Source organism: Podarcis gaigeae (genome assembly GCF_964106915.1).
Source record: "Podarcis gaigeae genome assembly, chromosome: 9".
NCBI lineage: Eukaryota > Metazoa > Chordata > Lepidosauria > Squamata > Lacertidae > Podarcis > Podarcis gaigeae.
In genome coordinates this window covers 13225091-13238994 of record NC_139685.1, presented here as the reverse complement: position 1 = coordinate 13238994, position 13904 = coordinate 13225091, and the positions used below count along the sequence as shown (strand labels likewise).

Genomic DNA, 13904 nt, shown 5'->3' with positions numbered 1-13904 from the left:
GCTAGTCAAAGGCACAAGAAACCTGTTTTCCCCAGTGCTAACAGTAAACCTAAGCCTTGGCTGCAGTCCTGTATCCACTTAACTGGGAGTAAGTCCCACTAAACACAAAGAGTAGCCACTTCAGTGTAGCCATGTATACCGTTGTACGGTGAATTCTTAACTGCTACCTGGTGTTTATAGACTCCTGCACAGCAGAATATATTTCCGGGTTTGCTGTGATGCGTGTGTGTGCAGTTGCACAGGTATTGGATATGCCTAAAACAGTCGCTACCTGCATTAAAATTAAATTGAACCACAAAAGAGCTGTTTATTTGGAGAAATTAACTTCCCCCCTACATTAAGGCATGCATTTTCCCAGCTTAGATTTCAAGCGATGCCCACAAAGTGTTTGGCTAGTAAATTTTGCCTTTGTGTATGTAGATCAGGTGAGAGATATTGTGCACCATATCCTACGTTGCCCTTACCATAGTTCACCTAGGGACAACTTCCTCTTTTCATTTCAGAATTTTCTAGATCAGACGATTTCAAAATTAGACAGTTGCGGTTTGATGAAGACAAGTTTGTTACCTACAGGATAGCTTTCTATGCATTAGCAACAGGAAAGTTGATTTTTAAAAATCCAAAACAATGTCAACTGCCAATGGAATTGTTTTAATCTAAATAATTTAGAGAACTTTGAATTCTGATAATTTACAGTTTGGATAATTGATAGGTCTTTAACTTACTCTGTCTTAAACTACCGTGTTTGCATTTTGTGATTTCTGTTGCAATGGCCATTGGCCTCAAAAAAATAAAAATCTGACTCATTTTATTACACATGTCAACTCATACGCAAGGACACATCTTCTTTGTGCAATTGTTTCCCACACAGACACAACATAGTAGTATCATTTTGAGAGAGTCCGGGAAGATAAAGGGCAGTGACTTGTTTGCGTGGCCAGGCTGAATAGTGACACATAAGGCAGGAAAGATGTCACCTTGGTGCGGTGAACAGTTTGAAACCAATTGTCCTCCTAGAATTGCATTTGTTGTTTGCAGTGGGTGGGGAGAAAATGTAGGCAGGAAGTTAAAAGCGCACACCTATGCATTTGCAAGTGGGCAGAGAGTTTTAGTTCTGCATAGACAGAAGGAGGAAACCCAGACAAGTCTTGAAGGAGGGAACGATGCACTTATGCCGAACTTCAGATCACTTGATTCCAAGCTAGCATGTTTTAAGTTTGGGCTGTTACCTAGTAGCATCAGTACTAGCAAATGGTCTAAGTCACTATAAGGATGCAGGTGGCGCTGTGGGTTAAACCACAGAGCCTAGGGCTTGCCGATCAGAAGGTTGGCGGTTCGAATCCCCGCGACGGGGTGAGCTCCCGTTGCTCGATCCCTGCTCCTGCCAACCTAGCAGTTTGAAAGCACGTCAAAGTGCAAGTAGATAAATAGGTACCGCTCTGGCAGTAAGGTAAACAGCGTTTCCGTGCACTGCTCTGGTTCGCCAGAAGCGGCTTAGTCATGCTGGCCACATGACCCAGAAGCTGTACGCCGGCTCCCTTGGCTAATAAAGCGAGATGAGCGCCGCAACCCCAGAATCGGGCACGACTGGACCTAATGGTCAGGGGTCCCTTTACCTTTACCTAAGTCACTATAGCTGATCCGTTGGCCATAGCTGTCAACTTTCAGATTTGAAAATAAAGGATCAGCAGCCCCACCTGTCCCGGGGACAGTCTATGGGATATCTAACAATCCAGGATAGCAGCAGGAAGCAGCAGGAAACGGCGCTGGAATAAGGGAATTTCCCGCAAAAAATGGGAAGGTTGACAGCTATGCCGTTGGCAGAAATTTTACAGCAAACCTACATCTTGCACACAATAACTGTAGAAATTAACACGCGATATTTGTCATTTGATAATCGTCAGGGGAAATTTGATCATCGATTCTAGGAAACTCAAAAGTACATTCATCTTTTAAAGTGTCTTGACTAGCTTCTCAGTTAGTTATTCACGATGCCACATTACAAGAGAGGTATTTGACAAAGGTTTTATTATGCAGTTATGATGTAATCATCCCCACCCCCACCGCCGATCTTAATCTGTGGTTTTTGTACTGAAGGGTTGTGCCTGAATGCATTCAGTTGGAAGCTTCGTAGGAACGCATGGGTGCTACTCTTACTTTTGTGAAATGTCTGTACTTTGGGTATCTCTCTACACATACTTTCTTCATTCTTTGTCAAGCTCTTCAGTTTGTCATTTGCCTGCCCCAAATCCACAGATTTGTACATAGAAACTCTAAGAAACTCACTCTGCTCGAGTCCTAAATAATGAGAAGGGGTTTGAGGGCTCTATCTAGTGGACAAAGAAAGAACAACATTTAATAAGAACTTTTTAATTCAAATATCTTTGGGCAACTTTACAGCAAAAATAGAGTCCTACATTTCCATTTCAGATGGCCAGAAATATTGACTTTTCACAATATTGGACAGGTATCCAGCTTTCTGAAAATGCTCATAGAACACAAACGTGGGCAGTGTCTTGGGGCATGTTTGCTGCATGCTTTTGGCGTGCAAAGGTGTGTTAGAAAATTTGTGATTGGCTGTAGGGAAAATCTTTGATGTAATGTGGTGAGTGGCTCTTGGGCTTAAATTCAGTTTGTCAGGCGATATTTGAATTCAATCTTGAATACACGAAGAACCATTTGGCTATACCGTATCAGAGACTACAGTACTCTCACCCACAGCCAAGCCAAGGTATTTTGAACTCTATACAGCTGTGGCAAGGCAAAGGAAGGCTTGGCAGACCAAACGTCAAACGTCTGAATTTGGAGCTCAGATCTTCTACCAATGGCCGTCATGGTACAACTTCTGTCCTATTCCAGAGGGAAGATAAGTTTTTTAAAGCCCTATTGTGAACACAGGTGCCCCTGCAATTCTGGAGAGTTCAGTGACCCATATCCTCCTGCACTGCTCTTTATATCAAGAGTTGCCTGAAATCTTTATCAAGCAGCTCTTATTAAATCTGCCAGGATGATCAGCAGCATTCTATGGCCTTCTACTCCTTTCCAAACAAGATGCATCTATCACTCTCAGTGTGCTAAGGTAAAGGGACCCCTGACCATTAGGTCCAGTCGTGACCAACTCTGGGGTTGCGGCGCTCATCTCACTTTATTGGCCGAGGGAGCCGGCGTACAGCTTCCGGGTCATGTGGCCAGCATGACTAAGCCGCTTCTGGCGAACCAGAGCAGCGCACGGAAATGCCGTTTACCTTCCCGCCGGAGCGTTACCTATTTATCTACTTGCACTTTGACTTTTTTTTAACTGCTAGGTTGGCAGGAGCAGGGACCAAGAAACAGGAGCTCACCCTGTCGCGGGGATTCGAACCGCCGACCTTCTGCTCGGCAAGTCCTAGGCTCTGTAGTTTAACCCACAGCGCCACCCGCGTCCCTTAATTTCTGTGCTACACCAAGCCAAATTCTCCAGGAACTGACCTCAGACCTTCTGCATGATTAGATCTTTTAAAATGATTAGATCTTTTAAAAGGTTGATGCCCTATTTATTTAACTCTATGCTACTTCTCTTTACTTTATCCTTTTTTATTGTTCTTCACACTTGGATGTGTTTTATGTGCCTCTTATCACGCTTCTTTAATGCTGATCATTAACTTCAACCATAAAGATTTGATTTGATGATACAGCTCCCTTTCTTCCTGCTAGCCGAACCCATTGCATCAACGGCACCAAAGTCCGCAGTAGCTCCTAAAAAGCTTGGAAACACCAATTTCTCAAATAAAGTGTGACCTTGCTTTAGCAAAACATGTTATTGAACTCAGCTGAGGCCAAATACAGCTGCTTTTGGTTTACGTTTGCCGATGAAGCTGTATAATTGATGTCAGACTGACTGTACACAGTTCTGGGGAAAATGGCAGTTAATCATTGCTAAAGCACAATGCAAGAAAGCTCCCACAAGTGGTTCTGGGACAAAAACAAATACAAGCTAAGCAAGAGATATATTTTCAGCTTTCAGCCTGTTAACCTGAACACATCTTGGGCCAAACATGCTTATCTTACCCCTCTGATGCATTGCTATCAGACTCAGAGCCTGAACACCAGCAGTTGTTACATGTATTCTTATGCAAAGTTTTGCGCTCATGGCTAAAGAAATGTCTTTTTCTGGAAATTTACTTGTGGAAGGTTACAAAAGCACATCACTGCATCCTTGCTTCATAGCATAGAAGCACTCTTCTGTGGATGACTCACTCGCATAACAAAAACCTGTTGTTGTTGCTCCAGTTGAATAATGAACACGCTGAGAATGGGCCAAATACGCCTTCAAATATCTATAACACCAGTTAGAAGCATTATGAACAAGAGAACCTTTTCCATCAGCTTTTGCGTCTGACACCTCTGAATTTTCTTCTGTTAGGATCAAAGGGGTGACAAATGTATTTAGAATGACATTTGCTTTCACTTTCATTCCAAGTATTACTTGCTTTTTCATAAAACCTTTATGAAGAGTTGGTATTAGCTGGCAACATACGCACTTTATCGGTGGTTGTTTTCTAGAGATCCCGTATCGAAGTCATTGACAGGCACTGGTAATCAGCTGCAGAAAGTTTCACACCATAAGCACAAACGTATAAATGGAAAGAGGTCTTTCCCAGCAGCACAATGGTTAAAAGACAGTTAACTGGACAATGTACATTTGAAAGGGAGAAAGATGACCCTAGGAGCTGTTCCACCTGGCGTGTTCAGACAAGTTATGTTCCAGTACTGCCTATGTGTTTTCATTACTGGATTTTAATTTTACTTGAAAGGATTTACATCCTTAATGGCAGGAATCTGGAGGTGTCCTAGGTCAGTAACAAAGCATCTGCTTTCCTTGTAATATAGAAAAAAGAGGAGTGGTTGGCTTTTGCTGCCCAGCTCCCCAAGGGACTAAGTCCATGAATGGATGGAGGCAGGATGCAGTGAAAGCAAGGCAGATCTTTATTTTTGTGTTGCAACAGAGTTCCCTCCACTCCTATCAAGGAGGCAAGAGAGATCCAGAACCAAAAAGAAACATCTCTTTTAAGGGTTTGCATTCTGGTGTGGAGGACATCCCCTCTACAGTCAGAAATTACACATGTAAGGTGGGGTTGCTGTGGCTCAGGCAGGCTGAGGTGTGATACTCCTGAGGACTTAGCAAGTTTTACATAGTTCCAAACAGTTTACACAGAATATTAACGTTTGATAAGACAATCAGGATGCCTGTCAGACATCCCTCAATGCAGAGCATCTGGGCAAACAATGACAATGAAGGTTCATAGATTTAGGAGAGGAATCCCTTCAGGAAGTTCCTGACTGCTATCTGCCTACCTGTTCTCAGGTAAGGGAGATTAAGGAGGCAGAGGAAATATTGAGAGTTTTTAGAAGAGCAAAGATGGCTTTGGGATTGCTCTCCTGTACTATTTTAGACATGTGGTTTATATACTTGTGTACAGTGGTGCCTCGCAAGACGAAATTAAGTTTTTTCGTCTTGCGAAGCACGGACTTTGGAAAAGCTTCAAAAATCACCAAAGTCTTCAAAAACCTCAAAAAAGGCTACCACACCGCGTGCTATGAGTTGCTCCTCGAAGTGAATGCACGGTTTTAAGAAAAAGGAAACAAACTCGCAAGACAAAGGAAACAAACTTGCAAGACGTTTTCATCTTGCGAAGCAAGCCCATAGGGAAATCCGTCTTGCGAAGCAACTCAAAAAACGAAAAACTCTTTTGTTTTGCGAGTTTTTCGTCTTACGAGGCGTTCGTCTTGCGAGGTACCACTGTATGTGTGTTTACCTTGTGCAATTATCAACATTTATTCTATATTTAGACCTCAGAATTCCTAGAACACAGGCACAGGTCCAAGGTTCAATTGCCAGCATCCCTAGGTAGGGGAGAAAAGACTGTATAAGGCAGCCTCCTATTATCATCTAGGAATTGTCTACTAGTAAAATGTACCTAGCCTCCAAAGCAATTTGTCCATAATAGCCCAACTAAATATTTAGTAAAGGTTTGGGAAATGTTGTCAAGCAGTAACAAATATAGCTCTCACACTTTTAATACTGCACCAGGGTGTGTGTGGGGGGGGTGTAGTACCTCTGGGTCGGGGACACATCATGCTCCTTCCAGGGTAGTTTGTCCACTTTTGGTCCCCGTCCTGAACTTGACTCTCAACCTGTGGCTCCTAGACGCTGTCAGCATGAGACAGTGGCCACACCCTTGGAAATAGCTTCGACTGGGTGGCTAAAGCAGGTGAGGGTAGCCGATAGGTCTCAAACCCTCAGTGTGTTAGGGACTCCCCCTGCATGCGAAGACAGGCTCCAGCAGATTGAGCAGAAAAGACCAATAGTGGGTCCAATGGTCAATAAGGTGGTTTCTGAACGTGCTGTAGAGGGAAGGAAGGGGCAGATGGAGCTTGTCAAACCGGGAAAGTCGCTCATCTAGGAGAAGGAAAATTCTGGTCTTAAACGTTTGCTGCTTGTGGGATATCTTCAAGAGAAGGCTCAGGAGTAAACTCTGCACAAATCCAGAGTGGAGACCCCAAGATGGTTGGAGTGCACCTTCTGGCAACTCCTGCAGCCAAGCTGTGCCAAGCATATTGCTCAGCTTTCCTTTGGACCACACCAGCGAGGCTGAGAGGGACGTCTTGTTGTCAGGGCAGCTCAGGACCTCCATGCACACTACTCAAATTTGTGACCTAGGGAGGTCACTTCAATGCTGCTAACACAGCAGTTTGACTTAGCTCTTGGAGGTGCACTCCATTCTCTCTAGACTCAAGTTGCCAACAATATTGCATCTCATTTGAATTTTGTATGTAACTGGTTACTCATTTGTCAGTTTATAGGGACAAGGCCATATTATTACAAGGTGCCAACTGACCCATCTGGATGTCAGCTTATGAAGCACACATATTTATGACATATGGACCACTGTCTGGACACTATAGTGACCTTTGAGAAGACAGTAGTTACCCATTCCTGCAGTTTCAAACTGAAAACAGGTTAGTAGAAAAAATTAAAAGCATTGCCAGGCTTTCTATGAAAAGAACTACTTACAGAAGTTCCAGGAAAAGACAAAAAGCTGTGTAGTCATTCAAAAGATTTATATACAGAAATAAGTCAACACATCCAAATCTTTACTTTTGAACAGCGAGTTTACACATTAATAAGTTATCTGAAACTGAGTTTTTCTCTTAACAACAAAATCCATGAAAATTGAACTGCAGTACAGTTTAGTTCTACAAAAATGTTACAATCAATGTACATAATTTAAAACTCTCACACACCTCATTAGTTCCATAATCTACTCTGGTAATGTTTACACTACATTCACCAAAGCAATTCTCCTTCATTCCTCCAATGAAGAAAAAGGCAATTATTCCATTTGGTTAATAGAAAACATTCAGTGCAGCGATTCCTACTACATCACTGGGGAAACAGTGGGCTTTATCTCTTGAGAGCCAACAGCTGCTACTGCTCTTTATGTAAAGTGATATTATAAAACAATTCCACGTGTGGAGTTCTTTTTCTGCATGATCTTGGTTGACTCAAAGAACCAGAAGCATCACTGATGGAATAAGGGAAAATACATTCATTGGTGAGATCCTACCCAAAGAAGTCCTTACTTTCTTCCAAATGGATCAGACCATACTTTTAATCCTTTGGATAAAACAGGAGAGATAAAAAAGCATTTTAGAAGGCTGTTGTAATGTCAATAAATGTATGTATTCTCTACAACCTAGCTTTTCTGAATGAAGTTATACATGTGAGTACATTACATATTTTGAACAACTGGACAAGGACCATGTCTGAAGAGATTCTGAAATATGGAATGTGATCTTCTTGGTCCTACATGCATAGGACAGCATACAGATGTTATCAAGTCACTGAGAGCTCAAGGAGAATCAACAGGGTTACACACCCCATGTTTCTCCTAATGCAAGTCATCCATCTGGGCAAACAAAACTTTTTCTGTGCCAAAACCAGGCATGAATGCAGACTGAAATGAGTCACAATAATTTGCCTCCTCTGAATAATCTGAACATTTTGATCATCTTGCTTGAGAAAGGGATATTTTTGACTGAGTTGTTGCAATTGAGAACACCAGTTGGAATATTACTCATTCAAATAGATAAAGTGACTATTACCAGAATTATATGAAAGAAAGATAGAACAGTATTTTCAACAGTTCTTCTGAGATCAAAGGTAATTTCTTACAGAATTTCTTGCACAGGCATATGACTATATTAGTACAGAATAAAATGTTCTGGACCTTGTATGAAGGGAATCTGTGTGTATCCATAATTCTGCTTCTCACCGAAATACTTAAAAGCTAGGGTCCAATTTTTGTACAATAACCTCTGCATGTAGCTGAAAGGTAGAACAGAGTGAAAAACACATACAGATGCCCTTCTATTTGAATCACAACATGGATACTTTGTCCTGAAGCATTCATATCCAGTTGCATCTTTTTTTGTATGAAACAGGCTCACCTTGTACTTGTCTAAGTAATCGTTTTAGAAACGTACTAAAGGTCATTTGGATGAATTCCTAAATTAGCTCCTTTGCATCTCAACTTCTTTGGAATTGGAATACAGTATTCAGATATACATAATTTACATAAACACAGCTCAACTAAGCGTTTAGAGCTATACCTGTAGGCTGAACATCTTCTTGTATAACACCAGCTCGATTTATTGCTTGCTCCTTTTCTGGTAAACACAAAACATTACAGTAAGTAAGAAAGTACATTTATCCCTTAGTGTGGGAAGAAAATGGTGGACATCAGCCTGCTCAAAACACCCATCTACCCTAATCGCGATCTCTAAAAGAATATATGAGGCACTTTTCTGACTCAAAACTGCCCCTCACCCGGCTCTTCCATCCCCTTCCTCCTCATCCTGCACAAGATGAAGGGCAACTATCTACGGCGGGGAGCCTGGTCTATTGTCTCTAGACTCCCCACAAGTTTTAGATGTGCCTCCTCTGTAGGCATATAATTCTGCTCCATGTTCAGGGTAACGGAATGATCCTATCGCACAGCCAGACACAGTAGAATAACTTTAAACCAATGAAGCTGGTGAGAGAGAGATAAGGGCAGAGCAGTAAGTTGTTAAAGGATGCAGCCTCCTATTACAGTGGTGCCCCGCAAGACGAATGCCTCGCAAGACGGAAAACTCGCTAGACGAAAGAGTTTTCCGTTTTGGAGGTGCTTTGCAAAACAAATCTCCTATGGGCTTGCTTCGCAAGACGAAAATGTCTTGCGAGTTCCTGCGGGTTTTTTTTCTCCCCCCCCTTTTTCTAAGCCGCTAAGCTGCTTATCCGCTAAGACGCTAATAGCGCTAATCCGCTAAGCCGTCAATGGAATGCTTCGCAAAACGAAAAAAACGCTAGACGAAGAGACTCACAGAACGGATTCTTTTCGTCTTGCGAGGCACCACTGTATAAGTAAGTATTTTGGTCCCACATGTATCTTTCATTACTTAAGGCTGGGGTAGGCAACCTAAGGCCCGGGGGCCGGATGCGGCCCAATCGCCTTCTCAATCCGGCATGCGAACGGTCCGGGAATCAGTGTGTTTTTACATAGAGTAGAATGTGTCCTTTTATGTAAAATGCATCTGTGGGTTATTTGTGGGGCATAGGAATTTGTTCATTCCCCCCCCCCCCAAATATAGTCCAGCCTACCACAGGGTCTGAGGGACGGTGGAACGGCCCACGGCTGAAAAAGGTTGCTGACCCCTGACTTAAGGTATTTATTGCAGCACAAAGCTTGAGAATTACTGGTTTAAGCACCAACAAATACTGGATTTTTACCAAGGTGGGCAGGAAACATTAGCACCATAGTAAATGAAAATGCTGGGAAAATATTTTTAAATCAGATAACAAAGTAAAAGGGGGAAATTGGCCAAAGAGCCTGAACTGTGTACTATTACTGCTTTGCATATCTTCAACAATTAATCATCTGACTCTGTTTGTAACAGAAAGGAATATTCACAGTAGGAAGTGTAACATTCTTGTGTCAGATACAATGCTAAAGGTTCTGAACCACTGTTGGAAATACAACCTCGTATTACTGCACTTATTATTCCTTCTCACCATCTTTCCAATGCATGCCTTCTTTCTTTAGGGAGCAAGGAAGAGAGAGTCAGGACGTATTATATGTACCATTCATTTCTACAGTGTAAGTATACTGAGGCTACATTAGTCAAAGCTCCCTCTGCTGATTTTATAATAGAAAGCACTGCCTGTGCAATTTGCCCATTTTATTTTTAATAAAATTACTTCCAGAGCTGAACTACACATTTTAATCATCATGGATTAGAATTAGAGAACACACAAAGCATATTCGGTTCATAGCTGCACAGTTAAAGTGCCGAGTTTCATATGTGAATGTGCCTTAGGGCAGTGTTTCCCAACCGGTGTTCCGCGGCACACTGGTGTGCCGCGAGAAGTTGCCGGGTGTGCCGTGGGAGGGAGGCGGGCGAGTCGGGCTGCTTTAGCCCCGTGCCTGCTCTCCCAGCTGGAGAGGTGACGCGCGCCTATGGAGGCTCCTGCCATAAGCGCGTGTCACCTCTCCAGCGGGGAGAGGGTCGCGGGGGGCTGCTTTAGCCCCGTGCGTGCTAAAGCAGCCCCCCGCGACCCTCTCCCCGCTGGAGAGGTGACACGCGCTTATGGCAGGAGCCTCCATAGGCGCGCGTCACCTCTCCAGCTGGGAGAGCACGCACGGGGCTAAAGCGCGACCGTCTCCCGGCTGGAGACGCGGGGCTGGGGCGGGGGAAGCCCGAGCTTCCCCCTCCCCCAGAACGGGACCCAGAGCTCTGGGAGCTTGCGGGGCTGGGGGAGGAGGAAGCCCTCCGCCAGCCTCCAAACCATGTCGGGAGACAGCGGGTGGGCGCGCTACGCCTCTCCCGCTGTCTCCCGAGTTTGCGGGGCTGGCGACGGGGAGGAGCAGGCTTCTCCCCCCGCCAGCCTTCTAGCCAAGTCGGGGGACAGCGGGAAGGGCGCGCTACGCCTCTCCCGCTGTCGCCCGAGTTTGCGGGGCTGGCGACGGGGAAAAGCAGGCTTCTCCCCCCCCCCGCCAGCCTTCTAACCAAGTCGGGGGACAGCGGGATGGCGGCGTTCCTTCGGAGGACGCCCCGTGCTCCGCGCTGGTGTTGGCCAGCCTTGCGCACCCGGGGGATCTCCCCCCAGGAGCGCAAGGCTTGCGGGCGGCGCAGAGCACGGGGCGCCCTTCGGAGGACGCCCCGTGCTCCGCGCTCGTGTTGGCAAGCCTTGCGCACCCGTGGGGGCGCGTGGGGCGCCCTGAAACAGAGGGTTCCCCATGCTGCGGACTGTAGCCTGCCGCCCGATGCGCGGGCCGCCCTGAAGCAGAGCGCCCCTCGCGCCAGGCAGACATGGGCCAGCCCCACAAGCTCGGGGGACAGCGGGGAGGCGCAGCACCGCCATCCCACTGTTCCCCGACCTGGTTTTGGGGGGGGGGGGAAATAAAGGAAAAAAAATTTTCCTTTATTTCCCCCCCCCCAAAAAAAGTAGGTGCGTCCTATGGGACGGAGCGTCCTAAAAATACGGTACTTACTATTTCATAATAAAGTAATTATAAAATACCGGTACTTTCTTTGTGTTTATTTGATGCCTATTAAAGAGAGTTACTTTATATATAGTCAATATAGGCACAGAGTTAATTTTTTAAACATTTTCTAATGGTGGTGTGCCTCGAGATTTTTTTCATGAAACAAGTGTGCCTTTGCCCAAAAAAGGTTGGGAAACACTGCCTTAGGGTATTAGCACCTCGGAGAGAGCTTTCCTTTTTCCTCAAAGGAAAAGCTTCTTTGGTCCACTAAATTGAGGTTTGAAGTTGTATCTTAGGTGATGGTGAACATGACACTTGAACCATCAGCGTCCTATACAGGGTGATGCTCTTTTCATTATAGAATTTACTCAGAAGGAGATTTATGACATAACGTATTTTCCGCCCTATAGGACGCACCGGCCCATAGGACGCACCTAGATTTGGGGGGGGGGTTCATTCCCCCCCCCCCAGGCGCAGGGCTGGGGCGGGGGAAGCCCGAGCTTCCCCCGACCCAGTGGCGTAGCGTGGGGGGTGCAGGGGGGGCCGGCCGCACTGGGCGCAACATCTGGGGGTTAGGGTTAGGGGGCGCAAATCCACGTCTTAGGGGGTGCAAATCCACGTCTTAGGGAGCGCAAATCTACGTCTTAGGGGGCGCAAATCCACGTCTTAGGGGGCGCAAATCCACGTCTTAGGGGGCGCAAATCCACATCTTAAGGGGCGCAAATCCACGTCTTAGGGGGCGCAAATCCACGTCTTAGGGGGCGCAAATCCACGTCTTAGGGGGCGCAAATCCACGTCTTAGGGGGCGCAAATCCACGTCTTAGGGGGCGCAAATCCACGGCTTAGGGGGCACAAATCCACGGCTTAGGGGGCGCAAATTACTTGCCTTGCCCCGGGTGCTGACAACCCACGCTACGCCACTGCCCCGACCCCAGCCCCCAGAACGGGTCCCACAGCGCAGCTTCGGCATCGCTCTGGGAGCTTGCGTAACCTTCAGGAGCCTGGTGTGGCTTCGCACCGGGCTCCGGAGGGTTGCGCGGAGCTGCACTGAGCCCGGGAGTGCAGGCAGCTCTGCGCAACCCTCGGGCTCCCTGAAGCCTGGAGAGCGAGAGGGGTCTGTGCGCACCGACCCCTATCGCTCTCCAGGCTTCAGCGAAAGCCTGTATTCGCCCCATAGGACGCACACACATTTCCCCTTCATTTTTGGAGGGGGAAAAGTGCGTCCTATAGGGCGAAAATTACGGCAATTCATCTAAGGATAGTGGTTTTTTTGTGTTTGTGTTTTTTAAATCAAGCAATCATAGTACGTAGTAGAGATGTCCATTCACTGTGTTCAGAAGCATAAGGCTTTTTTTTTTTAAGGAAGAAAAAGCCTTATAGGCTGTTTTGGGGACCATCTCACTTGCCTCCCCCAAAGAAGCCAATTTACACTGTAACTCAGGGTAGCCAAATACCCCACCCAAAAAAATCACAAATCCATGTGTGGAATGTTCTATCCTGGGTGTGGGTGTGTTTCCATTGAAATAATAGAAATAATGTTTTCCATTGACTGAAACAAAAAGGTAACAACAAGGTCAGAGAGCTGTGTTTGACTAAATCGTAGACGCAGGGAGTTCCGAAGTTCCCTTCATATCGCCCAAAACGGCTCGTCATCTAACTCTCCCTTGCACCCGGGTCCGCGACAAGACCCTCGATGTCGGGTTCACACGTGCAGCTCCGCTCCCGCGTCAGGTAAAGCGGAGAGCGGGAGGGGTAGGCCGAAAAAGGCCGCGCTGAGGAAAAGCTGCGCGCGCAGCCAACGGCCGCTTGCCGTTCCTTCCTTCCTCCGAGATTCGAACAGGGGCAGGGCTGCGGTCAAGCGGCAGAAGGCCGCGCGTGCGCAGAACGCGCTCCCCTCTCGACTTACTGTACTCCTCGAGGTGCGTCAGGGGCCGAAAGTAGATGGGGTAGAAGGCCGCCCCCAGCACTGCCACGAAGCCGCCGAAGATCAGCAGCGTGCGCGGCACGCGAGCCATGAGGAGACGTCGCGGAGCCCAGCACGGCCTCTCTCCCCTCCCGCCCTCGGAGGAAACTCCTTCCGCTTCCGGGCGACGAAGAGCGAAGAGCGGACTCACTCGGAACAGAGGAGCAACGAGTTCCCTTGACTGCCCCCTGGCGGCGGAGGACGGAAACAACCCAAGTCCGCGAAACGACGTGCAGACTTGCCGCCTAAAATTGCCTTAGCTTGCAGGTCTCTCGTGCAACGATACTGATCCCACCAGGGGACCTTGGAAATTCTCTTCTTTTTTGGGGATGCGACTCTTGGGAGATTTCCAGAGGAGGAAATAAAAAAAATCG

The 13904-nt window shown here is 46.4% G+C and overlaps 1 protein-coding gene across 1 annotated transcript; it reads right to left on the bottom strand.

The window, feature by feature from the left end:
- Positions 1-7086: 7086 nt before the first annotated feature.
- On the bottom strand, positions 7087-13650 carry SMIM20 (small integral membrane protein 20). The gene is made up of 3 exons (XM_083755116.1): positions 13474-13650; positions 8653-8709; positions 7087-7657 (listed from the first exon to the last, which is right to left on the bottom strand). Exons 1-3 carry the CDS (start codon positions 13580-13582, stop codon positions 7620-7622), a joined length of 204 nt encoding a protein of 67 aa, XP_083611242.1. The 5' UTR covers positions 13583-13650; the 3' UTR covers positions 7087-7619.
- Positions 13651-13904: the final 254 nt, after the last annotated feature.

Coding starts and splice junctions, on each gene's coding strand:
- SMIM20 (XM_083755116.1), bottom strand. CDS start 13,582: ATGGCTCGCGTGCCGCGCACGCTGCTGATCTTCGGCGGCTTCGTGGCA. Junction 8,710..13,473: donor GACGCACCTCGAGGAGTACA/GTAAGTCGAGAG, acceptor TGTGTTTACCAG/AAAAGGAGCAAGCAATAAAT. Junction 7,658..8,652: donor AGAAGATGTTCAGCCTACAG/GTATAGCTCTAA, acceptor TTTTATCCAAAG/GATTAAAAGTATGGTCTGAT.